This window comes from Cucurbita moschata, unplaced genomic scaffold (genome assembly GCF_002738365.1).
Source record: "Cucurbita moschata cultivar Rifu unplaced genomic scaffold, Cmos_1.0 Cmo_Scf00005, whole genome shotgun sequence".
NCBI classification, from domain to species: Eukaryota; Viridiplantae; Streptophyta; class Magnoliopsida; order Cucurbitales; family Cucurbitaceae; genus Cucurbita; species Cucurbita moschata.
The window spans coordinates 4,556,928-4,582,924 of NW_019268521.1; the positions used below are offsets into that span (position 1 = coordinate 4,556,928).

The 25,997-nt window shown below is 37.7% G+C and overlaps 4 protein-coding genes across 7 annotated transcripts; 2 read left to right on the top strand and 2 right to left on the bottom strand.

Moving 5' to 3' along the window:
• The first annotated feature begins 2,904 nt into the window (after positions 1-2,904).
• On the top strand, positions 2,905-6,834 carry LOC111443463 (probable xyloglucan glycosyltransferase 5). Its single transcript, XM_023081278.1, has 5 exons — positions 2,905-4,221; positions 4,669-4,977; positions 5,066-5,356; positions 5,477-5,590; positions 5,689-6,834. Exons 1-5 carry the CDS (start codon positions 3,493-3,495, stop codon positions 6,331-6,333), a joined length of 2,088 nt encoding a protein of 695 aa, XP_022937046.1. The 5' UTR covers positions 2,905-3,492; the 3' UTR covers positions 6,334-6,834.
• An 809-nt stretch (positions 6,835-7,643) lies between these two features.
• LOC111443346 (serine/arginine-rich splicing factor RSZ22A-like) lies at positions 7,644-11,935 on the bottom strand. 3 transcript variants are annotated; one of them, XR_002710478.1, is made up of 7 exons: positions 11,803-11,896; positions 11,364-11,467; positions 10,766-10,854; positions 9,847-10,084; positions 9,564-9,677; positions 8,504-9,167; positions 7,644-8,152 (listed from the first exon to the last, which is right to left on the bottom strand). XR_002710478.1 is itself a non-coding variant. In XM_023081127.1 (6 exons), exons 2-6 carry the CDS (start codon positions 11,450-11,452, stop codon positions 9,131-9,133), a joined length of 567 nt encoding a protein of 188 aa, XP_022936895.1. In that variant the 5' UTR covers positions 11,453-11,467; positions 11,799-11,935; the 3' UTR covers positions 7,671-9,130. The 3 variants fall into 3 exon arrangements, 2 of the variants coding, with proteins under 2 accessions (XP_022936895.1, XP_022936894.1); XM_023081127.1 differs by having other exon boundaries at positions 7,671-9,167; positions 11,799-11,935; XM_023081126.1 differs by having other exon boundaries at positions 7,671-9,167.
• A 1,059-nt stretch (positions 11,936-12,994) lies between these two features.
• On the top strand, positions 12,995-14,541 carry LOC111442750 (probable sarcosine oxidase). The gene has a single exon (XM_023080260.1). It carries the CDS (start codon positions 13,188-13,190, stop codon positions 14,415-14,417), a length of 1,230 nt encoding a protein of 409 aa, XP_022936028.1. The 5' UTR covers positions 12,995-13,187; the 3' UTR covers positions 14,418-14,541.
• A 208-nt stretch (positions 14,542-14,749) lies between these two features.
• On the bottom strand, positions 14,750-25,955 carry LOC111442749 (major antigen-like). Of its 2 annotated transcripts, XM_023080258.1 has the most exons (10): positions 25,788-25,955; positions 25,292-25,426; positions 24,137-24,716; positions 18,523-24,005; positions 17,104-17,986; positions 16,371-17,017; positions 15,890-16,034; positions 15,707-15,788; positions 15,510-15,624; positions 14,750-15,160 (listed from the first exon to the last, which is right to left on the bottom strand). In XM_023080258.1, exons 2-9 carry the CDS (start codon positions 25,340-25,342, stop codon positions 15,522-15,524), a joined length of 7,974 nt encoding a protein of 2,657 aa, XP_022936026.1. In that variant the 5' UTR covers positions 25,343-25,426; positions 25,788-25,955; the 3' UTR covers positions 14,750-15,160; positions 15,510-15,521. The 2 variants fall into 2 exon arrangements, with proteins under 2 accessions (XP_022936026.1, XP_022936027.1); XM_023080259.1 differs by lacking the exons at positions 25,292-25,426; positions 25,788-25,955 and having other exon boundaries at positions 24,141-24,236.
• Positions 25,956-25,997: the final 42 nt, after the last annotated feature.

Consider the following 25,997-nt stretch of genomic DNA (forward strand, 5'->3'; position numbering starts at 1 on the left):
GTGTTCTTTTTAATCGCTCAAGGCAAGAATCATTACATTATTTAAATTTAATTAAACTGCCATCCCCTTTTTTTTTTCTACATTTTTTAGATTAACTTATTATGTTAGTCGTGTCCGGATATATAATTTGTCAACTTAATTGACAAAAAAAAAATTTTAAAAATATATTATTGAAAATCGTCTACCAACGTTCGTAAATTATCTATGAATATTTTAATATTATTTTGAAATTGATAAAAATATTTTTTAAGTTTTAAAAATAAAATATGGGTGTTTTTTAAAATTTTTAAAAGAAATTAATAATCTATTTTAAAAGTGAGTGAATTTTTTAAATAAAATATTAACAATTTTCCTTCGATATTAAAGGATATTTTTTACTTTTGCGAAAGTTAATATTTTGACGATAGAGTACGAAATTCAAAAATATTTTTATTAATTTAGCTTAATAAATAATACGAGCTAACCGAGTGGGACCCACTCCTAGTAAAGATCTTTAGGAGTGCCCTAAACAATGGCAACATAGCCACTCGTTTAAGTCTTAAAAGGCACGTGCTGTGTGTGTACTATTTGCATTTGTTATTTCGCTGTCACGTGCGTCATTTCTTTTATTAACCCGATATTGCCCCCACCATCTCTTAGACCCGAGACCTCTAGCTATAATTATTTACCCATAAATGCCTAAACAACAGAAATTATTAAACTATTTTCCATATTAAACTCTCCTTTGGTAGATATATCGTCTAGTCCTGTCCTGTAATTAATAATCACCACCGGAAAAAACGCTGTCGTATTAAAAGCTTTATTAGCTAAGAAATTATAGAGTTCAAAAAAAAAATTAAATTACTTTTTTGACCCTATACTTTGTTTAAATTAATAAAATATTCATAAAAATGTTATATTTTATTTTTAAAATGTATGTCCAAATTTTTAAAATTTGAATGATATATTTTTTATTCACGGAAAAAACACGTGAAAGAAACTTGCAACGCCCTTCTTCACGTGAACAGACTTATCTATCATTTATAAACCTAAAAAAAAAAAATCATTTTTAGTTTTCGAGTACAACATTTTCTTAAATTCGTGATTTGATAGGATACGGGAGTCCAATAATAACAATTCACGAATTATTTAAATCAATTCATTCAACCATTATAAATTTTTAAACTTTTTGGAATTATACTAACAAAAAAGAAAAAACTTCTCTAATATAACATCCTTCAAATTACATATTTGATATATAATAGCGTGCTATTTTCAAACCCGTTGTCACAAGCTATTGATGTTTTGATATTGTAATTAACGCAAAAAGTAGCTTGATTTATGACACGTTAACACTGGTTACCAATCATTTAGAATAGGTTCATACGTTTCTTGTGCGAGAATTTGCACAGTTCGTATAGCTCAGGTAAAAATTTTGAGTTTGACTTGATAACCATTTTGTTTCGGTTTCTATTTTTTAAACCATATTTAATTTAATTTGGCTTAATTTTAAAAAAATTAATAAATAAGAAAAAAAAATACGAGTTTATAAACGAGACCATTTAAATTGACATTTTAAAATATATATATATATTACAATATTAAAAAAAAAGTATCACCTAGTTGTCCAGCTAAGAGTTGGGTGAGAGTGTACCCTCCAACCTTATGTGGGATGTTTCTCATCACATGTTGTGGAAGTACAGATCTCCTCAAATACCTACAAAAATATCGACAATATGTTTTAAAACATTTTTTATAAGGATGTAGATAAAACGGATAATATCTACTAACAGTAGACTTTGACTGTTACAGTGGTATCAGAGTTATACACCAAGCATTGTGTCAGCGAGAACATTAAATCCCTAGTGGGGTGGATTATGATATCTCATATTGAGTGGAGATTGGAACGAAGTATTATAAAAGGTGTTGAAACTTCTCCCTACCATATGCGTATTAAGATCGTGAAATTGACAACGATACGTAATGGGCCAACACATACAATATCACATCGGTTGAGATCCATACGAGTTAAAAGGTATTTATATAAAATATTACATATTTTTCTAATTTTATGGTAAACATTTAAGGTAATTGATGTTTTATTTTTTAAAAATTTAAATTTTAGTTTGAGTATTATTTTTTTAAAAAAGACACAAATTTGAATAAATTTTTGTTTAAAAAAATTTAAATAAGTAAATAAAAAAATTGACAATTTAATTCATATAGTGTATGGATTTCGTCATTTTTTGGATAACGACTTGACTCAAAAATTATTTTCATACTTTAGCTTTACAAAATGAACGAATATTCCTTAAGATTCTGTACGGTATAAACCAAATATAAAATTTTTTATTTAAAAAATAAAAATAATAATAATAAAAGGATGCCTCCCCTCATTTTCATTAAGCTATAGTAATAGAAAATTAAGAAGCTAAATAAACAATTTTCTCAAATTTAAAGATAAAATCTTTTGAGTTTAAGAAGTAAAATTCCTTTCCAGATGCTTCCGAGCGTTGGAAAATGAAAGCACTTTGGTGGATATCGTCGTCCGTTTCACGGTTTTAAAATGCGTCTATTAGAGAGACCCTTTTTAGGAATGATTCACCAAATATTGTCAACATCGACTAGTTACTTATTACCATCAGCTTCACGATTTTAAAATGCCTCTACTGTAGAAAGGTTTCCACCACTTATAACGAATGTTTCGTTTCCTTCTCCAATCGATGTGAGAACTTACAATCCACACTATGGAAGCTAGGATCCTCGCTGGCACACTATTCAATGTTTAACTTTGATACAACTCATACCAACCTAAGCTCACTACTAGTTGTCGCTTTCATTTTAAAATACTTCTATTCGAGAGAAGTTTATATCGGTACAAAGAACACTTATTTTCCCTCTCCAATTATGGTGAGATCTATGAGTGTGATTAAAGAAGTGAGATGGAAGAGAGAGAAATCTGAATCGGCGCCATGATCGAATCCGTCTGGACGTTGAATAAACAGGTGAGACCTGATTTTGACAGTCGGGTTCTTCACGTTCTGTAAATCAAAGGAGAAGATCCATGTTTTTCGCCTTCCAATTCAAGAATCCAAGTAGGTCAATTCTTCTTGACCATATTTCGTCTTCGTTTGGTCAAATTTTCTTCATCTTCTCCACTGTTTCGCTTAGTTAATCCAAACGCTTCATCTCCATTTCACTGTGATATCAAAGTTCTTGAGCTGTTAAAAAAAGCTATTACGTGACCAATACCCCACATGAAGCTGCTGATACCTTTCCTCATAATGTGGTTTCTTCCCCCACGTTGGATTTTAGAGCGTTCAATTCATTACAAATCAGCCTCTCACTCTCTCTTCTTATTCTCTGCTACATTGATGGAATGATCATCGATTGAACGTTTTTTTGGCTTCGAAATGAGGTTTTGCTAGGAGCTTCTGTGATTTTTGTTTTTGTTTTTGTTTTTCTCGTCTTCGAGTTTTGGATTCGTTTGTTTTTCTTTAGATCGTTTAGGGAATGGCTCCTAGATTGGGGTTTCTGTGTCGGTGGGGAAAAGAGAAAGATCCTCAAAAAGGAACTCCGGTGGTTGTGACGATGGAGAAGCCTAACTTCTCCGTCGTGGAGATCGACGGTCCCGACGCCGCATTCCGGCCGGTGGAGAAAAGTAGAGGCAAAAATACCAAACAGGTCACGTGGATTCTTCTTCTCAAGGCCAATCGAGCCGTCGGTTGCATAGCTTGGCTTGTTACAGTTCTCTGGACATTGTTGGGAACAATCAAGAAGAGGCTGATCTACCGGCAAGGAATCGCCATTGAAGGCGGGAAGCTGGGAAGAGGGAGATTACTGTTTGGAGTTATTAGAGTTTTCTTAGTAACTTCCATTGGGATTCTTGCTTTTGAAATGCTTGCTTATTTCAAAGGCTGGCATTACTTTCAGCATTCTAATCTGCATATTCCTCAGGCTTCTGAGTTGCAAGGATTGCTTCATTCACTCTATGTTGCTTGGTTAACTTGTAGAGCAGAGTACATTGCTCCTCTCATTCAAACACTCTCTAAATTTTGCATTGTTCTGTTCCTTATCCAATCGGTGGATCGTATGATCCTTTGTTTTGGTTGCCTATGGATAAAGTACAAGAGAATTGAACCCAAGATTGAAGGGGATCCCTTCAGGTCGGATGATGTGGAGGGAGGTGGATACAAGTATCCAATGGTTCTTGTTCAAATTCCCATGTGCAACGAACGGGAGGTAATACTCGTTTTGATCGATTTCCTCTTTGTTTCTCTGTTTTAGTATGCCATGATTCTGAGTTCAGGATACTTCATAATTGTTTAGGTTTTCAGAGATTTGATTATCGTAGGAGAGAGGGAAAGTGAACATAGCATGTGAAACAAACAGGCATAGAAAACAAGTGAGATTATAATACACGCTGCGTTGATGTGAGATCCCACGTCGGTTGGAGAGGGGAACAAAGCATTCCTTGTAAGGGTGTGGAAATCTCTCCCTAACAGATGCATTTTAAAACTGTAAAGCTGACGACGATACATAGCGGACCAAAGTTAACAATATCGGCTAGCGGTGGGCTTGGGCTGCTGCAGTTGAAGTCGCTATTATAAGTTTTATAATTGGCAATTGAAGTTTCTGGAGATTAAGTTAGATTCCAAATATAACTGGTTTTGTGACCATTTCATGCAGGTTTATGAGCAGTCTATCTCTGCAGTCTGTCAGATTGATTGGCCAAGGGACCATTTACTCATTCAAGTTCTTGATGATTCTGATGATGAGAGCATCCAACTGTTAATTAAGGCTGAGGTTGCTAAATGGAGCCATAAGGGGGTTAACATAGTCTATCGCCATCGATTAGTAAGAACGGGATATAAAGCTGGGAATCTGAAATCTGCAATGAGTTGTGATTATGTTAGAGACTACGAGTTTGTTGCAATTTTCGACGCTGACTTTCAACCTAACCCGGATTTTCTTAAGCTGACCGTCCCCCATTTCAAGGTCGAAACAACGAAAAACAGTTTTTCTCCCTGTTCTTTGTTTTTGTAATTTTTGTTAATTTTCCTGTCCCTTTCGTTTTTCTTTTCAGGATAACCCAGAGCTAGGTTTGGTCCAGGCCAGATGGTCGTTTGTGAACCGGGACGAAAACTTGTTGACACGCCTTCAAAACATTAACTTGTGTTTCCACTTTGAGGTAGAACAGCAGGTCAATGGGGTGTTCCTTAATTTCTTTGGTTTCAATGGCACTGCTGGTGTTTGGAGGATTAAGGCGCTCGAGGAGTCCGGAGGGTGGCTTGAAAGAACGACAGTAGAGGATATGGACATAGCTGTGAGAGCCCATCTTAACGGCTGGAGATTCGTATTTCTAAACGACGTTAAGGTAATTGAATCTATCACTTCATTAGCTTGAAGAAAAGTCGATCGATCTGTATTAAGACAGTCGATTATGCTTGTTTTCGTATAATCTGAACATTAAGATCTTTTTGAATGTAAAATTCAGGTCCTTTGTGAAGTTCCCGAGTCCTATGAAGCTTATAGGAAGCAGCAACATCGTTGGCATTCTGGTCCTATGCAACTATTCAGGTTGTCCCTTCCAGCAGTCATGAGTTCTAAGGTACGGTCTTTACGTTCAGGTTCAGATACTTTAACTATTAGTTGCCTCGCCGTTGCATTACGATGAAGAGATGATGCCTCAAATCTTCAATAATGCAGATATCAGCATGGAAGAAGGCAAATTTGATACTATTGTTCTTTCTACTAAGGAAGCTTATCCTTCCATTCTATTCCTTCACGTTGTTCTGCATAATCCTTCCTCTAACCATGTTCGTACCAGAAGCCGAGCTTCCTGTATGGGTGATCTGTTACGTGCCCGTCTTCATGTCGTTACTCAACATTCTTCCATCCCCAAAATCATTTCCTTTTATTGTCCCCTACCTTCTTTTTGAAAACACCATGTCCGTAACCAAATTCAATGCCATGGTATCTGGCTTATTCCAGTTAGGTAGCTCTTATGAGTGGATTGTGACTAAAAAGGCTGGGAGATCCTCCGAATCCGACTTACTGGCTGCTGCCGAAAGGGACTCTAAGATAACGAATCAAGCGCAGATATATAGAGGCGCTTCCGAGAGCAAGATTTCTGAGTTGACTCACTTAAAGGAGCGCAAAGAAGTTGTCTCTGCACCTGTCAAAAAAGTAAACAAGTTATATCGAAAAGAGCTAGCGCTCGCGTTTCTTTTACTTTTAGCCTCACTCAGGAGTCTCTTGGCTGCACAAGGAGTTCACTTCTACTTCTTGATGTTCCAAGGTGTGACCTTCCTCCTTGTAGGCCTTGATCTAATTGGAGAGCAAATGAGCTGACTTTTCACACAAATGAATCCAAGATCAAGGTGGATAAACAGACGGAAGAAATTTAATCCTTGGCAATCAAAGATGCTGAACCCGACCGACCTCAAATTGAAACAAAACAGTCGATATCGGAGTCTTCTTTCTTTTGGACCACCTTTCATCATACTCACTAGTCGCCACCTTCATTCTTCCCTTACATACTCTCATACAGCATCTGTGATTGTTATCATTCATAAGCCTTTTCAGCAGTTTTTTAAGTGTTTATTATGCAAATAAGTTATCATTTAGTATATCCCAGTCACCATTAATTCTTTCTTGGGTGTAGTTATGGAATTTCCAATACCCCGTCGTCCACAGGAACCGAACCGAACCAAACTATCCAGTTTGAATCAAGCTGCCTTTGTTGTTGTAGCCTCCTGATTTTGAGGACATGTAAGACAACAAAGTTCACTGTAAATGTACTGTTTCATCCAATTTATCAATATATATATATATATATATATATATATTCTACATGTACTAGAATTTAGTTGTGGTAGCACAAAGGACAAAGGGAGTGTCGGCAGGGCAAAGACGATGAGAAGAAGGCTAAATGCTTTGGGTGGCTAAGAATTTTGGTTCAGATACACCTTATAAATCCTTATTAGGATCTGATTCTTTTTTCTTAAATGTTTCTTTTCAATGTTGTACTGATTGTGGATGGTGCTTGCTACTGCTATTGTCACTGGTTGGTGGATTGTCACTGTATGGCCCTTTTTTATTTAAAACCTTTGTCCTTTGCCACTATCTATTGACTTCAAGTCGGCAAGTTGGGACATAACATGGATTTTCAGGTCAAAAGCTTAGGTTTCCAGTGGACCAGGCTTGTTTGTTCTAACTTCCTAAGAACATCTATCTGGGAAAACTCTCATACTTCCTAAGAATATATTCTTAAATCTTTATTTTTGTATTAACAACAGATTGAATTTTGTATATAATATAATAATTATGTGAAATAGATTAATAAATTCAAAGAAATGTCACAAAAAATTGAAGATCCATAAAATAATTAATGCCCTGTTTAGCACGAACTTCAATTAGAAGATAAATAACCCACTTGAAAGGAACAATTTGAGGTACCTACATAAAAATATTTACAACCTATACTACAAAATGAATGATTTCATCACTCTTGTTAAAAAAAAGAAAAGACAGATACTCTGATTATTCTCTCCTGTCCATTAAATCTACCATACAAATTTGTACATTATTATCGTAAACAATGCAAAATCAAATAACTACCTTTTACTAATGCCTGTATGAGCTCCATAAATAGAATGGGCTTATCAATCAATATCAACATGTCGGAATATATCAAAATCAATATTTTCATATAAGATGGACATTCAAAAACAGCCCTACCAATCTGAGTCCAAATTACCCAATAGGAATGATTTCAGCGCCCCTCAAATCGCCCCTCTCCCTATCGGTCGAGAGCTATTCCGACAAACCTATAAATTAAATTGTGATCCATATTCGGCGAAGAAAAATACAAATCTTAATTACATAGACCGTGCATAATTATGTAGGCAGAAAGACCTAGCAGCCGCAAACTAAGATGAAGGATCAATTGGCAGGCATGGCGACTTCTGATGACAGCCCACGGGAACTTATGTTTCTCTTTGAGAGAAGTGGGGCTTTCAAGCAGATGAGAAATGAACACCAACGCAATAATATAAAGAATCATGGAAAATGGTATTGACCAACAGCAGGAAAATACCACTTACGTGCACGGAAGAGAACTCCCACTAGCATTCAGCTGGGAAGAAGTTGCTCATCTTGAGACAGTTCACTTAAAGACGTCGCCAAGAGAGCACGGCGTAGCAGCCGACCCACCGTACAAGCAATTGCAATCAAGGGAGAAGAAAATTAACACGTATAAAAAAAATAAATTAAAATTTCAAAAGAATATGACTCCTAGGCTTAATCACCCCTCACCTAACCATACTTTGTAAATGCAAACGTCCTAAACCACACAGTTATATATACAGAGAAAAAGATCATATGGTAATAATTGATATGGAATAACATCCTCCTAATGTGATGCAAATGGCATGAAGAAAATAATGCTATGCAAATATGCCTAAAATTTGATTTTCTGAAACAATCCCAACCCAAACTTCTGTAGAACAGTTTCATGTACCTGCCAGAAGCATTTGCCGTCGTTCCTCATGCTTCAAGTTAATTAAAAAGTAACCCCATAAACATTATGAGAGCATGCAACACAACCGCAGAGTTTCAATCAAATAGTAGCATCTACAGTTGTAGCCGGCTGGGACCTACAACCTTTCAAATTGAAGATCCCAGAGCTGGGCAGTGTAGAACGAAATCCCAGGATAGGGCAGAAGCACAAAAGCAGTGAAGCAGAAGCAGAAGCACAAAAGCAGTGAAGCAGAAGCAGAAGCAGAAGCAGACGACTAGAAGCAGAAAAGCAGTGAAGCAGTACGAGACGACACCTCAACAAGAAAAAAAAAACATATACATCTTTAGCAGTGCCCTTCAAGACATTTGCTTTAATAACATTATCAAAAATAAATATGAACTAATGACATTTTAGTATATAGATTCCTACAACTATACTGAAGGGCAAAAAGAAAAACAATTCAAACAGTAGATAGAAAGGACTTATCCAAACTCAAAAGTAGAGGCTGAGGGCGTCGCCCGATTTAAAATGGTCTGTTACGAAGTCCAAGCACTAAAAACACATAGAACCGGAGTAATCCTTTAAACATCCTCTGTAAACTAAGGCAGGTCGAGAAGTCAGTGGTCCTCAGCTCCTGCTCCGACGACGATCCTTTATGCCATTTCTGTAAAAAATTTAAACAGTGAACAAATCAGAACAATGAATATAATTAAAACAAGTTAATGCTTGGAAAAGAGAACATCTGGATGAGCATGCAGAAGACTTACTGCAGATTTGGTGCACAATGAAGGTCCTTCACACAATTATGTAACAAAGAAGAACTAACAAATCATCTACAACCACTAGGGAAACAAAAGGAAAAAGAAACTGACAATACAGTATAGCAAACAAATTCTCAGTTAAAACCCACACCAAAAAACCTGCATCCTAAATATTACAGAACAAAGAATGCCTAAAGCTGGAGAACATATTTTTCTGTAGCTACAGCAAGCAGACTAGACAGACAAGTTCATGGAGAAGGAATTAAATCTACCAAAGAAAATATATTAAAGAGCCTTACCCATTGGCATAAGGTAGCTCCTCTCTACCACGGTAGGGAGGTGATTTGCTATAGCTACGCCCACGAGGTGACAAGCTGCGGCGTCTTGGAGATCTTCCATGGGGACTGTAACTCCTGAAAAGAAATGAAAGAGGTCAAAAACCCCAGAGCATATATAATACCAAAGGGAACTATTAACAAAATCCAAATGCAGACACAACTGGGAATAAAAACTAATTTGATACGTTCTAAAAACAAATAAAATAAAAGCTATAAATGCAAGATTTGGCCTCCATGTTCAAACCTGCGACCATAACTTGGACTCCGGCGGTATCGAGGACTGCGGCTACGTCTTCTTCCAGCACCACCACCTCCACCGCCACCGCCACCACGTAAACGGCACTCACGAGCAAAATGGCCAGGCTCACCACACTCATAGCATTTCAGATCAGAACCACCGCCAGAACGACCACGGCCCCCTCCACGGCCTCCACCACCACCTCTAGAATTGTGAGAAAGCTCAACTCTCCAGCCATTCTTCCCTGATTCAGAATTGACAATGTTAGTTACGAATGAATCAGAACAAAACCATAGTTTAGTGAAAATGCATGAACAAAAAACTAAAATAATATCAACCATCATTCAGCAAAATCATGGAAATCACAATGAACAAAAATAGTTTGATTGGTATGAATTGTCATTCAACAGGGAAATATAAGCAATACATTGCTAAACAAGTTCGAGCACAAATATGAAGGCAAAGCTAACAAACCATTAACATATCATAGAAAAGAAAGTTGCTTTTACAATAGACTGAAGAACAAAGATCAATAAAATCATAGGAGATCCAGCTAAATGTATATACTAAAGTAAAGGGGTGCCAAAAGTTTATAAATAAAATATTAGACATAAAACCATGGCAGATCTCATCAGTGAATAAAGAAACAATAGTGGATAAGATGGCTTGTTTGAAGCTGAAAAAGCATTATGAGCTTAAACTTGGTTCTCACTTATTCAAAGGACACACATGATTAACTAGTTGTAAGAAAAAGCGGGGAGGAGAAACAGAATGAATCAGTTACTGAAACCATTATTTAATGTCATAGTTAAGAAGTGTGTGAAACAATGCACCAATGACTATAAAAATGATAAGTGCATCCAAATACAACACCATATACCAATATAAAAAAAGCAATACAAAAAGCAGAAAGGCCCATACATACCATCCAATTCATGGATTGCATCCCGTGCATCTCTGGTATCATCAAAATCTATAAACGCATAACCTGGGGGTCTCCGTGCAACCCATACGCTGAAACACAACATTTGAAAATTGAATAACCAAATGATTAAAATAGATAAAAAAAAATGTTTAACTCGTCCTAACACCCAGAAAGTGGGATTTCCTTTTCCCCTATGAATGGTTTAACCCTGAATGAAGGTCAGATTATGAATAGGTAGTGTCAACAAACTTATAAAACTTGGTAAGATAAAATGGCAGAGAAATCAAATATACTTATCGATTAACCACGGTCCTGTGAAATAGAACTTAAGTTAATACTAGGAATTCTTTAACTCATAAAATTAATAGCGCCAAGCCAAATATAGGGGCTGGTAAGAATTTATACCAAGAGTTTAAGTTATTAAATTTGCCACGTATAGCTATGAACTTAGGCTAGATTTCAATAATTAACCAAATAATACGTATTGTCTTGTCTAGCAGATGATGTCTAACAATTAGCAATCGTCTTCAGAATCCAGCAGAAACAGATTGCAGGAAGAAGAACCAAACAGTTGGCCACGAAGTTAAATATACCACACCTTCGAATAACTCCAAACACGCGAAATTCATCTTCAAGCTCGCGCTCAGAGACCCTTGGATCCAAATTCCCAACATATACACGAGACATTGCTTTTCAAGAAACCTGAATCAAACAAGTTACCGAAAAAGAAATGCACAATCATTAACATAACATCGTCCATTAAAGAACATAAGGACACTTCGATACACTAATTCACATATTATACTCCTAAAAATATTTAAAAACAAACAAACAAACAAACAAACAAGTATAACTTCTCCCAAGAAACCGTTCAACAAATGCCGACTCCCAGAATTCAATTACATAAAATCGAGCATTGATAATCCGATCTACGGACAATCAAACGCTTGGTTAAAAAAAAAATATATAATTTAAGATGAGAATCTACAAGCAAACATGAAAATGATAAGAAAACGAATTCAGAAGAACATACGAACAGATCAGAACGAACGATGCACGTATCGAAAAAACCCTAGCAGCCCGACGGGTTTGTGTAGGTGCGAATATTTTGGGTTTCGGGTACTACAAAAGCTTTTATATGCCTGCCGAATTTAGGTCGAACTCCTTCAACTTTTCCTAAATTAGTAGATTGCCCCGTATTTTTTTTGTTTTGTTCTATCCATTGCGATTTTCTTTAACAAAACAAAAATTAATAACCTTTTTAGATGAAGGGTGATTTCAAGTAAGATTAAATTATAAATTTACTTAACTTTTATTAATTATTAATTAATTACATACCAAATTTAATTCATGGTTCGCTTAATAATGGAGTTTCAAGATTTAATTTATTAATAGAAAAAATATATGATGTCATTTTTACTTTATTTTAAAATATGAGAGGACATTTTTTTTTTAAGTTTTTATTTTTTTTTGGTAAATAAGTTTACATTTTATTGTCCTATTCCAAAATAAAATCTAAGTTTATGTTAATTTAATATTTTCATATTAAAATAAAATCTTTCTGATCCAATCGAGAGAAGTCAGACAACATAAAAAAGGGAGGTCATGGAAATCCGCCATTGATTTGAAGGAAATGTTGAAGAGATTTTGAGTCATCGATTTAATAATTATTAGCATCTTGAAGAGTATAAGATTTAGATTTATGATATTTGGTTAATTATTTTATTTTTTACGCATATCATTCGAACCACTGTTGGTCATATTTCTCTTTATCGAGAAATCGAAGAAGCTATACAAGGATTTTGTCGGGGCCTGCTCATGTGGTAAGTAATCCTCTGGTATCTCACTCAGCTAAATAATTATATGACACTGGTATGAATTTTGTTCTCTCCGGTTCAACTAGGACCATAGGTTCTGAATTTCTACACTAATTAAGATCGAGAAAAGGAATTGAATGTAGACTTTGAGGGGATCACGTGGCTGCTCAGCTAATCTTATAAAATTTTGACAAAGAAAAAAAAAAAAAAAAAAAGAATATATATATTCCAACGTGACTCACAATAAATTATTATATTATTATTATTATACGAATTTTGACAAAGTTGAGTTAAGGAAAATAAATAAATAAATTATTTAAATGGCCACAAAAAAATGTCTATCAATATTATATTATTATTATTATTATTATTCTTACCTTCAGGAAAAGACAGAAAATGGATTGGCATAAATGGTCATAGAATTGAAAAAGAAAAAAAAGGAAGGGGTATTTACGTCATTTTATCAAAACACGAGCGCTCTCCACGAAGCTGCAGTGGCACACTTCAATTCAACTTCAATAACTCTCCTCCATTACTAAACGCACATTCCCTTCATCGGAGACTCCGAAGAGAGAAAAGAGTTCCAAACAAATCGGAGAAGAGAAATGGCCGATTCCGGCACTCAATATGATGTAATTGTCGTCGGCGCCGGCGTAATGGGCAGTTCGACGGCATACCATCTCGCTAAAACGGGGAACAAAGTTTTGACTCTGGAGCAGTTCGATTTTCTTCACCACAGAGGCTCTTCTCATGGCGAATCTCGCACCATACGCGCCACCTATCCGGAGGATTATTATCACAGTCTTGTTATGGAATCTTACGAGCTCTGGCGGACGGCGGAGGCAGAAATTGGTTACAGGGTATATTTTCCGGCGGAGCAGCTCGATATCGGCCATTCCGACGATAAAAGTCTCGCCGCCGCCGTCGATACCTGTAAAAAGCATTCGATCCCACATCTGGTTCTGGATCGGGAGCAACTGGCGGAGAAGTACTCTGGCAGGGTGGAGATCCCGGCGGACTGGGTGGCGGTGTGGAGCAAGTACGGTGGCGTAATTAAGCCGACGAAGGCGGTCTCGATGTTCCAAACTCTGGCGTTCAAAAACGGCGCCGATTTGAAGGACAACGCGGAAGTGGTGGAGATTAAGAGAGAGGGGAGTAGTGGAGGAGTAGTTGTTTCAACAGCCAATGGGGAGAGATTTAGGGGAAAGAAATGTGTGGTGACAGTTGGAGCTTGGGCTAGAAAGTTAGTTAAATCAGTTGGTGGGATTGAATTGCCAATTCAACCCTTGGAGGCTACTGTGTCCTACTGGAGGATCAAGGAGGGAGCTGAGGGGGAGTATGCAATCGGTGGGGACTTTCCGACGTTTGCTAGCTATGGCGACACGTATATCTATGGAACGCCATCATTGGAGTTTCCGGGATTGATTAAGGTAGCCGTGCACGGTGGGCATCGGTGCGACCCAGACAAGCGGTCGTGGGGGAGTGGGGGGGAGCTGCCGATAACTGCATTAAAGGAGTGGATAGAGGGGAGGTTTGGAGGGAGGGTGGATTCAAGTGAGCCAGTGTCGACACAACTGTGTATGTACTCAATGACGCCAGATGAAGACTTTGTGATTGATTTTTTGGGAGGGGAATTTGGGAAGGATGTGGTAATCGGCGGTGGGTTTTCGGGGCACGGGTTCAAAATGTCGCCGGCGATCGGGAGGATACTGGCAGACCTTGCATTGAAAGGGGTGGCGGAGGGGTTGGAGCTGAAGTATTTCAGGATAGCAAGGTTTGAGGAGAATCCAAAAGGTAATGTCAAGAGCTTTGCAGATCAAGTAAGGCTTCACTAGCACAGCTCCTCTGCAGTTTGTTGTTTCGTTCTTCTTTCTCTCATAATTTAGAACATTGAATAACTCTTTCTCCTACTTGCTTGGCTTTCAATAACAATATCAGTCGCTCCGTGATTCAAACATCTAAATTCTTGGTCGATGATTTTGTCATTTATTTTTGAGATTCTGTACGTTAAAAAGCTTGTCCGGCCAGAATGTCAAAAAAACGTGCCCTGCTACGTAAAGTAGATGATTTAGTACAGTTGTAAAATATAACACGAACACAACCGTCCAGTTTACATGGAACCTAAAGTTTGTATTCACGAACGGTTGAACACATGCAGATACAAATAGATAACTCAAGCCTAAGATAAATCGAAAAGAATGAAAAAGCTGGAAAGCCTTTTTTAGGCTCTGTAGCAAAATTTTGTGACAAGAATAGGCGTCTGGTACAATCTGAAAGTAAGGTTCTTCTGAGTGAACAAATTCATGATCTATACTTTGTAATAGACAAGAACTCTGTGATCTTTATTTGATGCAGCCAAGCACTGTGGGATTTGCTAAGAAAAAATGGGGGAAATCCCAGTTTCTTGGATGAACAAAACAAGAAAGGAAAAAGAAAGAAAGAAAAAAAAATCATATGCCCACTCTAATGGTAGTAAACATGTACAAACGAATGAGGATCCTAATTATCAACTGAAAGGAAGGCCGAAGAGGGAACCCGTTACACGAACTCCGTGCTTTAATTCAAATCGAATATGGACCTGGAAAAGGGAGAAGGAAAAAGAGGACTAAGAATCTGCAGTGATATGCTATGCTATACAGTGTTTGTATAATTGCAAACCGCCAAAGAAAAGATGAAAGCTAAATTACAAAAGATACCCCATTCTTTGTCACTTGCTACGAAAGTTGCAAAATTACCCTACACCTTTTATAATACACTTTAAAACTACTCTTAGATGGAAATTCGTTAGAATTTTAGACAAAAATTGGGATTTGAAACGTGTATGGCAATGACTTAGAACGGTGTGGTGGTGTTCGGGTCCTGATTTCTACATTAACGGTAATTTAGAAACACTTACGAAAGGTATATAAAGTTGATGAGTAACTAACCAACTTGATTGCTCAAACTACAAATGTTGCAAGAAGTGCATGTAATATGGCCCAGTAGAATATAATCCCGAGTCGTAATGCAGGTTGCCGCATCAGCGCTCGATCACAAGAAACCCTAGCAAAATTGTACACAAAAGCATGTTACATACTCGTTCGAATTTACATAAAGTGACTGAAAAGAATATCTGAATGCCTACCAAAGACCGTCAATCATGTCTGTTGCACGTCTTGAAAATTTTGGAACAATTCTCGATGAAGCTAACGACTTGAAACCATGCACTATAATGAATGAGGATCAAAGCAACAGTAAGTTTAGGCTATCTGGGAAAGGAAAAGGTTGAAAGCAAGGAGATCGAAACCACACGAGTTGAGAATTTTACCTTTATCATCATCTTCATCCTCTAATCTATTACTACTGCTAGCAGGATCCATATCTATGGCAATTGCGACTTGATCGGTATTGCCTTTGCGCAAGCTAGGAACTTGAGGCGTAACCGAAGTACTGCTTGCAGCCCATTTGTTAATCTGCGCAAGAGTGCATAAGGTGGAATTTTTCACAAGGTGCTTCAACACAAAAACGACAATAACAATGTACGAATAACTAAACCCTAAACAAAAGTAACTTAACATTACCATCCACGTGCAAACTAAACGAACGTGTAACTATGGTTGATAAATTAGTTGAGGGGAAAATGCAATGGATGAACATGCACGAGGCTATTTCAACAAAATCGTGCAACATAAAAAAGTGCAAGAAATTATATTTGAAATTACAAGCGACAAGGGAGGTCCTATTTCTTAGCTCACTTTCATGAGCTAACTTCACTCAACAGGATGTAAGAAACAGTATATGCAACTCACCAATGGTTCGGATTCAAAAATTTCAGGGGCCGCACTGCTAGCTCTATTACCATCTCCAACATCTTCAAGCAAGTTAAGTTGCAATTCCTTACGTTTCAGTTCTTCTACCTTATTCTTTTCAGCCAGCAACAATGCGTCCTTCCTCTGAGATACTGCTTGAAGATCCTCGATTTCTTTTAAGATTGATGTAATCTTCTTCTTAAGTACTTCCTTGCATTCACGTACGCCATTTTCCTGATCATCATGACCTATATGTGACAACCCCACTCGAGCTTCCATCATGTCAAACCACGTTATGACCTCATTGATATCCTCTGTACTTCTGTTGCTTGTTTGGGTTGCAACAAGAGCATCATTGGTACATCTTGTTACCTCTTGTCTCAAAAAGGAGACTTCAGCATCCCGATCTTGCAACTGTGCTTGAAGTTTTTCAACCTCGGTTAAGAGACTTTCTGATAGATGATGAAGCTCATCAAATTTCGTCACTGTCAAAGAGAGTTTTTTCGTGAGCTTCCCCCGAGAAGTTTCAATGCTCTCAAGTTCCTGATTCTTTTGCTTCAAGACTTTTTCCTGCTCCTCAATCTTGTTGGTCAAACCTTCCATCTGCTCCTCCTCCTCATCAAGTGCATGCATTAGGGCTTCAATTTCTGTGTCCATCAAGCAAAGGTAGCCTAAGTATTGATAATCCTGTGATCAGAGGATAAATCAAGGATTTAAGCACAATTTAACATACCTTGGTCTTTTGCTGCAAGCGAATCTGTGAGCAATCTGACCGTCTCCCTTAACTCATCTGAGATAGACAAACCATCTCGCATCTCCCTTAATCTCTGCTCCAGGATCTTCCTCTCACTCTCCATCTGTTCCGTTACTTTCTGCAACTCACGCATCTCATCTTTTGAAGCTTGAAGATCAAGTGAATATCTAGTTGCAGTTGCTTCTGCTTCCTTAATTTGACCAACAAGCTCCATGCAAACCCTTTCATTCTGGATGTCCTTTTCCTGAAGCTCTTTCTGCAGATTTGCTATTGCAGCCTTCATTTCCTTTACATGACCATCGAACATTTCAGCTTTCAGACCTATAAATTCCCTCACTGTGATCAACAACCTGTCGGCAATCCTCCGGACATATTCCTCAGACAACAAGTGAGTTTTACCAATGTGTGAAAGTTGATCAGGTGTTGGGGAGTTAATATCCATTCCCAAATTTTCACTAGTCAAATCATTTCCCATTAGTTCCCCTTTTCTTTGGTCAATTTCCTTAATCGTAGATGTGCATGCTTCAGAAAGAACCGCAATGTTTCTACATAAAATATCACCTTCCTTTTCTTTATCTTTTGCAACTGATTCCCTCTGTTGCACATCCAATTCTAATGCTTGGACCAACTCCTTTTGTGAAAGAACTTCTTGATAAAGTGACCCCAGTACCTTAGATAGAGAGTCGGATCGTTTATGGAATGACACAGAATGACCGCCTATCATTTCTTTCAGAGCCCCAATTTCCTTTATCGATTCTTCTAGATGCTGCATAATTTGACTATGTATTTCCGTTTCAACATTTTCATCCACAGGAGAATTAGCGTAGGAGTTCAACCAGGTATCCAGAGCAAAAAAGCTCCCCTAAAAGAAAAGGTGTCCTCGTCAATAAGCCCATTTAATAATACCAAAATAGATGTTTCAAACGTACTGAAACTAAAATAGAATTTAAACCTTTACTGTGTACAATTTACATTTCTAACTAACATTATTTATTGCAAAAACTACCATTAACAAGTTGTTTTTATTTAACTAATATGTTTACAAAAGAATTGAGTGCATTCTGGAAGAAAGAGGCTATAGAGACGACTATAGATGTAATGAAGCAAAATTTTAAGAGTTATCCCAAACCTAAGTTGCTAAGTTGAGAAAACTAGATTTAACAATCTCAACAACTTGATTTATAGAACTAGAAACCAAACATGGATTGGTGTTACTAACCCAAACCCACACCTTAAAAGCACAAGTCAAGAGGTTCCAAAAGAGAAAATCAAGTTTTCATTGTCGGAAACTTCGAAACAACACTGGACCCAAGGGGTGCTGACCTGGGGTCAGGTAATGAAGATTATAAAACAGCTATTAAGGGGGGAACAGGTAAATTGACAGAAGAACCAACGTACCTTGTCCTTCTTAACGACGCCAGACACAGTGGATGGAGAAGGATTGACCTCAGCAAGATCATTAGCTTTAGTACATGACTCAATAGCAACTTCCAGATTATAGAAAGCATCCAAATCCCTGGAGAAAGCATCTGCAAGTAAGCAATTGATCTCACGCAAAGCCTCCTTCAATTGATCAAGGCCAGACTTAAATCCCATAAATTTAGAAAATTGGTTCTTTCTTTCCTTCAAGTGCAGAGTAGATAACTTTTCAAGTTCTGAAAGAGCTTCAAGCTTGGAAGTCTCTGCTAAGTCCCTTTCCTTGGTCAATTCAGCAATCTCGTCGGAAGCTTTTGCTAGCTCTTCTTGGAAAGCATCATTTCTTTCCTGAACTTCATTCAGTTCTGCAAGAAGTAATTCTGCTGCTCTTCTGGATTTCACAGACTCTTGTTCAGAAGAAACCATCGCTTCACGCAGATCAGAACACAGTTTTCCAACTTGTTTCAGTTTCTCAATAGGATCGGTTTCATAAACATCCACATTAACTTCCATGTGAACTAAAGTGTTGATAATTGAGCTCAATTTAAATTCTTTTTCCTGCAAATTGTTTTTGGTTTCAGTCAACTGGTTCTTCAAAGACAGATTCTCTGATTCCAAGGCCTCCACCCGTCCTGTGTAAACAGAGAAATCCCTCAACTTCTGCTCATAACTAGCAAGAGTATTTTCCTGAGACTTCATCTCAGATCTCAGATTTTTCAACTCAGTGGTCATCTCTTCAATGGCTTGTTTCAGACTGTCGCGTTGTTGGACCAAAGACTTCCCCTTCCGAACAGCAACGTTTAGCTTCTCTCTTATAGACGTTGACTTTTGCTCCTCCAGATTAAGCAGTTCCTGCAATTCATCTTTCTTTTTATCTATACTTTCAACCTTGACAACTAAATATTCATGCATCTCCATATATCGATCCCTCTCCTTTGTCACAACCATCAATTGATGCATTGCATCCTCTAGATCTTTCTTGAGAACGTTTATATCATTTTGCCAAGCAACATGAGCATCTACGCTTCTGGCAAGCATTTCTTCAGTAGTAGAACCATTCGTAGTGCTCTCAGGCACAGCGTCCCGTAAAGAAAATGTGTAATTTTGAACTAGCTTCATCACCATCAATTCAAGAAATTCAATACTGCTACCAGAAACCAAATCGTGCACGTCATTGTCTTGCAATACGTTACCTACTAAAGCCTCCAATTTCACTATTTTAAGTTCAGTAGAAATTAACTTCTCCTGCATATTGCTTAATTCATTTTGTAATACTATGTTCTCAATTTCATTCTCAAAAGTTCCAAATGATAAATGGTCATTATGATGATCGATTATTTCCAACTTTTCAGAAAGCTTCTCCCTCTCAAGCAAGACTAACTGAAGCTCTGCCTCAATGTCAGAAATTTTCTTCCGTGAATCATCCAGATCTGCAGTTAACGACCCACAATAGTTCTCTAAGTAGTTCACCCTTTGATGGAGAGAATCCCTATCATGACAAGCCTCTGAAAGGGATCTGTTCAGCCATTCAATTTTATCTTCTGGCTCCATGGACCGCAAGTGTGAATGAATATCAATCTTTTCTAGAAGCTCTTCCCATCGCTGCACTGCGTTATTCCTTTCCATTAATGACTGTTCAAGCATTTCATTTTGTTCAGCTAACCCATAAAACTTTGTTTGGAGCTCCTCATATTTTCTTCTCAAATCATCCCCAACATTTGCATCCGGCTGCACTTCATCTTTCCAGGCATCTGTAATGACAAAATTAGCATCAGAGCCTGAGCCTCCTGCAACCGAACTCCTCTGATCCCAATCCGTATGGGGTATATTCTCACCAGCACTTGACTTGGCTAACCAATCAATCTTCTCAATAATGTCTCTTGAATGAAAATTCTCTGGCAAATCTAGTTCATCAAGAATCTCCTCAATCCTCTGAAGAACTGAGTCTTTAAGAAGGAACGATTCTCTTAGTGCAGTAGCAGAATTTCGAATGTAAGAAAGCTCAGATTCCAGTGCTTCAACACGCTCTCCTGCCTCTGAATAGGTATTAAGTTTTGTTTCAACCTCGTGAAGCCTAGTGTCTTTCATCTGTAACTCCTGCAAGCACCTCTCCAGTTCACTGGAAGTCTGTGCTAGTAACTGCTTGAGATTATCCCGTTGCACAATCAAACCTTTTCCCTTGGCAACAGCTATGCTTAGCTTATCCCTGATTGCAGACACTCGCTGCTCTGACTGTTCTAGTTCATCCACTTTATCCTTCAATTCAGACCGTAAAGCCATTAAGGCTTCTTGTGCCTGGCTTAAGCTTTCTTTAAGAAGAACAATTTCACATTCATGATCGAGAATCAAGGTGCTTAAGTCATGCACACTTTCCTGCAGCTCAGTCAATTTCATCATTACAGATCCACACTCTTCTCGAGATAAGCCTAATTGCAACTCAGATTCCCTGTATTTCTGTAAAACCAATGATACCATAGTTTCCAAATGAAAAGCAGGCATTTCAGCACGATCCTTCTCAGTATCTTCTAATAATAACACACTTTGAACATTTTTAATCAATTTCTGGATGCCAATAGGATCAAGGCATCTCTCCCTAAACTGAACAAATTCTACAGTCCTGTGTTCCAAGTCTAAGCGAAGTTTATCATTTAAAGATTCAAGTCGCAGTCTCTCGGTAATGCAGTCCTCCAGTGGTTTGATTAAGGTCTCAAAGTTGCTGTAATCTAAGGGATCACCCAGCATCTTGATTTGCATGTTCATGTCACTTCCACTGACAGATCCACAAGAAGCAATATAAAGATTTTGCAACTTACCATATATCCTACGCAGCATATCAACAGACAATTCAGTGCTTCTAAACAAATTATCATATTTTTCATTTACTTCTTCATATAACATCCTAAATGCTTCACCATTGGAGGCAGTCGCTTGAAGTCTCTCTCTCAGATCATCGATAATGTTGACAGCATTTTTGACAGAAGTAGCAATGCAGCTAGGCAATTGGTCATTGGTGCAAAATTTAATGGCTGAAGTATTAGAATTCCCTAATGATTCATCAAGCTTGGCAATTGTTTCAGCAAGCTCCAATAGGAAAGAGTGCCAATCCTTCTCAAGTGTCATTCCCCTTTCAATTTCTCCCTCCTGCAGATTGTCTAACTGATTACATATCAAAGAAACCGTCTCATTTGAGCCTTGATGAAAATCACATAATTGAGACTCCAACTCAGTAAGTTTTAATTTATACCCACATAATCTTACAGCAAGCTCACAATTAGAATTTTTATGGTGCACACCTTGTTGCTTTAAAGACTCTTTAAGAATCTCAAGTTCATAGATCTTATCACCAGCATCATAAACGTGATGTTTTAAGCATTCAAATAAAATCGAGTGCTCAATGTTGGCCATCACCAAATCATTACTATGGTTCTCCAAATCTTCAAATTGATCCTTGAATTCGTTCAACGTTGATATAGCAACTTTTCGATGATCACGCTCTCCCTTGAGCAATACACTGGCCTTCTCGCTGTCCACAACCACTTGACGAAGCAGTACTCTCAAATTGTCCACAAGTTCATTTGATAACTTATATGGATCGTTAGATAACTGAATTTCCGCATCCACCTCCTGTTCTTCAACATTTACCTTTGACTCAAAGGCTTGAATCAGTTTAGAAACAGCAGGGGCAGCCATTTTACTACCTGAGCTGCTAAAGGAGGCAGAATTGGACTGCAACCCTTTGATTTCCTTCTCAAGTTTCTGTAACATAAGATCTGCTTCCTCCAAGTGTTGACCCAAGGTTACAAGCCCAAGAGAATCATCAAAAATTTCCTGTTCAGTTACAATGAAGGGTTTCCCACCAGCAAGAACTGATGAAATTTCGTGCAAATTTTCCTTGAAAGTAATCTGAGAAGAATCATTTCCTTGGAACTTATTTCCGTGACGCCGGCCAGAGTCTGTGTTTTCAGCCTGATCCTCATCATCTACGGATCTTGTTTGTAGAGACAGTATTTCACCGCAAAGTTCTTCAATTTTAAATATGTGTATATCAAGATTGTTGCTGAGAAATATGTTTTCCTCGGTGAGTTGGTCAAGCTGCGCTAATGCATCTTTTAAGTCACTCTCAAGCTTAACACGTTCCTCATGTTCAGTTGACAGTCTCTCATCAAGAACAAGCAGCTCAGATGCAATTCTCTCATTCTCATGAAACAAACGGTTTTTATCTTCTTCAAGCTTAGTTCTATCCTCTGTTGCCAGTGCAAGGTTCTTGATTAAGTCCGTAATTTCTTCTTGTTGAGTAGCTACCAAGTTTTTACAATTGGAAAGTTCGACTGACAGTGTCCCATTCATCTGACACAAATGCTCTCTTTCTTCTTCAAGCTTTGTTTTTTCCTCTACTACTTCAGACAAACTCCCCATTAACTTAGAATTTTCAACCTCCAGAGCCATCTTCAAACTCTTGAAGCTACTTATTTCTGATAATATCTTTTCATTCTCATTGATATACAACTCCTTTTCCTCAGCTAGTTTCCTTTTATTTTCGTTTTCAGAGGTGATAATACCATTTAATCTTTCATTCTCCTCTTCTAACACTGTTACCAAATGTTTGCAGTCATCCAACTCTTTTCCCAGTCTGAACATATCTCCATGGAACTTTTCCAAGCTATTCTCTGTCTCACTTGTTCTAGAAGAAAGCTTTTCTATCTCAGCCTCTGCATTTAGCAGCTGATCTCTGAGCTCCTCCTTCGTTGTCAAAACATCCTTAAGTTCAGATCTGCAATGTGAAAGTTCATCCACGAGGCTCTGATTCCTCTCAAGAACTTCATCGAGTGAGGTATTAAGACGAGTCATGTCATCGGTTGATTTATGAAGATGGTTATCAAGCTCCAATTGTAGTTCATTCTGTTCAGAAATTTGCAAGTTAAAGATATCTTTTGAGAAACTTGTTACAATCAACTCTTCTTTCATTCTCTCCAGTAAATGAAGAAATTTACTATCTTGTTCAAATGAAGAAAAAGTCCCTGACGCATCCGAAGTTGAGGTCATATGTGCATTATGGGAGATAGCATTGGCATCTCCCGCATCAGATGTTTGTGAAGCCATATCATGGCCCTCGGACTGATCAGCAAAATTATCTTCTGGCATATATTGCACTTCACACCTGCTTGATTGTATCATATCTTCTGCATGAACTTGACTTTCTTCTTTCCAATCATCTCTACTACTACTTGAACTATTCTTCATACCTAATTTTTCTCCCGGACTAGAAATTAAATAACTGTTTGATTCAGTATCAGCACCAGATACAGATTTCACATCTGCTGCAATAATCTCCTTTTTATCGCAGTATCTATCTTTAAAAGTAGTCTCAGCTGCTGACTCATTCATACCACCAGTCTCTAGCTGCTTGTCTCCTGAAAACTCTGTTTCATGGGCTTGAACAGATTGCATCAATACATCCTCCATGCCTATCAATCAAGAAACAAGAATATATTTAATTATAATGGATTTGTAATTGGTTTCCCGGACCCACAGTTTATCTGGACAAATCACAACTAAAATACATTAGCAAATAAGTACCAAAGAATAAGAGGACAACCTACATCTTCCCTTGCTTGCAGCAAAGATGCAGACTGTGAAGGCAATAGCTCTTCTTCCCTACAACCACCCCATACTTCAGCTATTCTTCCCTGCTGCTCCACAGAGGCAGAAGAAATTTGGGGAGAGGATTCGGTGGAAGACAAATTACAAATATGATTATCGTTCTCTTCAGCATCAGTAGGAAGGGAAAGTCCAAACGGCATAGCAGCCTCAGTATTTTGGATTGGATGTTCACAGTCCTCACTATACCCTACTTCCTGCATCGGAACCTCTGCCTGGTCAATGGCTGATGTTTCGGCTAAATCCATCTCTTGCTTAACAGAATCAGTGGAATGATCAATCTCTGCTGCCAAAGAATGTTCCATAGAAGGTGATGCTGAAGAATCTACAGCATCTGGATCACGATAAACACTAGGTGAAAGTGCTTCATCAGTGGAACAACTCCCAGATGGGGATTTAGCAGATGCAGTCACAATGTCTGCATCTACATCATGCTGTTCTAATTTACTAGTATTTTTTGATGAATTTCCTTGACTACCACCGCCTCGATTATCCTTCTTCTTACGGAATTGCTGGAGCTGATAAATCGAGAAAATAAAGGGGGAACATAAATTTCAGTCTTGTACAGCCAAGTGGTAAAGTGACTGGTGCACAAAAACCATTTTCCGTCTAAGACAAATGTCCATTCCAGGTTAAAAATGATTAATCTCAGTCATATCAATCTTTAGAAAGAGAGAAAGAGAGAAAGAGAGAGAGAGAGAGAGAGAGAACCTAGGTACCAGAATTTTTAAACCCAAAAATCTCCCAATCCATGTTTTTCGCCATTGAATTAGAAACTATAGCCCAAACCTAAAATAATTAATAATCCTGGAACATAAAGGAGCCTACCAACTGAAAGTCACTGGAAACCCAAGAAAGAAAAACAAGGGGGCAAAGGAGAAAATAGAGCAAGCAGCAAAATTTTGCTTCCCAACTCGATTTACATTGAACACTGACGAGATTTTAAACTTGCTACGAAATAAGTAGAACGGATTTCACTTATGTGAAATTATGGGCTATAGTAATGGAATACTATCACATCTTCCCATTCGACTTCATAAGGCGACACCTAACATTTAATTTTAAAAATAAAATAAAAGGAACATGAACTTACCTTCTTCCTGCCTGCAGCGAGCAGATCGGAACGACTCTTGTTCTTGTCCATACGATCCGCTCCGTTTTTTGCCCCCACACTTACTTAAATGTTAATCGTCAATGAATCATTCATCTTTTCAAAGGCAGAGAAGCTCTACAGAAACAATATTTCCTCATCAGAAACTCCCAGTTCATAAGCGCTGCATTCATGCTTCCACGCCAATAAAATAAAGCAAAGTGAAAGAAATAAAAATTTAGAAAATTAAAAAAAAAAACACGAACTAGTTTCAAACGCTAGCTATCACCGCTTCGATTCAAACACAAATAACAGACCTCCTCCTAAACTATTCCACGAGTCGCACATCCCATTTCGCTTAAAATTCTACACTATTCTCAACCAGAAACCACACGGAAGAAAGCAGAAGCACCAATCCCACGGAATTGAAGCGCAAAACACGAAAAAATCAACAAAAGTAACGAGGAAAAAAACGAATTGGATGAAAGAAGGAACAGACCTTGATTGGAATCTCGTCAAGATCAACTCCGGAAGTTGGAGATGGCTTTGGATTGGAAAAAAATCGTCGTCTCCGTTCCACTCTCCCCTTCGTAATGCTTCGCTTTTTGCTTTCCAGATCTCACGCAAGCTTCGCTTTCGCGGGTGAAACGTAGAGCCGATGAACCAAATAAATTGTAATGAAAAAAAAAAAAAAAAAAAAAAAAAAAAA

Excerpts from the sequence above, each read along its gene's own strand:
- LOC111442749 (XM_023080258.1), bottom strand. The coding sequence starts at position 25,342 with ATGGACAAGAACAAGAGTCGTTCCGATCTGCTCGCTGCAGGCAGGAAG. Across the intron at positions 16,035-16,370 it reads TTTTTGAATCCGAACCATTG|ATTAACAAATGGGCTGCAAG; the intron begins GTGAGTTGCATA and ends ACTCTTGCGCAG. Across the intron at positions 15,625-15,706 it reads GACATGATTGACGGTCTTTG|GGTTTCTTGTGATCGAGCGC; the intron begins GTAGGCATTCAG and ends CAATTTTGCTAG.
- LOC111442750 (XM_023080260.1), top strand. The coding sequence starts at position 13,188 with ATGGCCGATTCCGGCACTCAATATGATGTAATTGTCGTCGGCGCCGGC.
- LOC111443346 (XM_023081127.1), bottom strand. The coding sequence starts at position 11,452 with ATGTCTCGTGTATATGTTGGGAATTTGGATCCAAGGGTCTCTGAGCGC. Across the intron at positions 10,085-10,765 it reads TGCAATCCATGAATTGGATG|GGAAGAATGGCTGGAGAGTT; the intron begins GTATGTATGGGC and ends ATTCTGAATCAG. Across the intron at positions 9,168-9,563 it reads GAGCTACCTTATGCCAATGG|AAATGGCATAAAGGATCGTC; the intron begins GTAAGGCTCTTT and ends AATTTTTTACAG.
- LOC111443463 (XM_023081278.1), top strand. The coding sequence starts at position 3,493 with ATGGCTCCTAGATTGGGGTTTCTGTGTCGGTGGGGAAAAGAGAAAGAT. Across the intron at positions 4,222-4,668 it reads CCATGTGCAACGAACGGGAG|GTTTATGAGCAGTCTATCTC; the intron begins GTAATACTCGTT and ends CATTTCATGCAG. Across the intron at positions 5,591-5,688 it reads CAGCAGTCATGAGTTCTAAG|ATATCAGCATGGAAGAAGGC; the intron begins GTACGGTCTTTA and ends TCAATAATGCAG.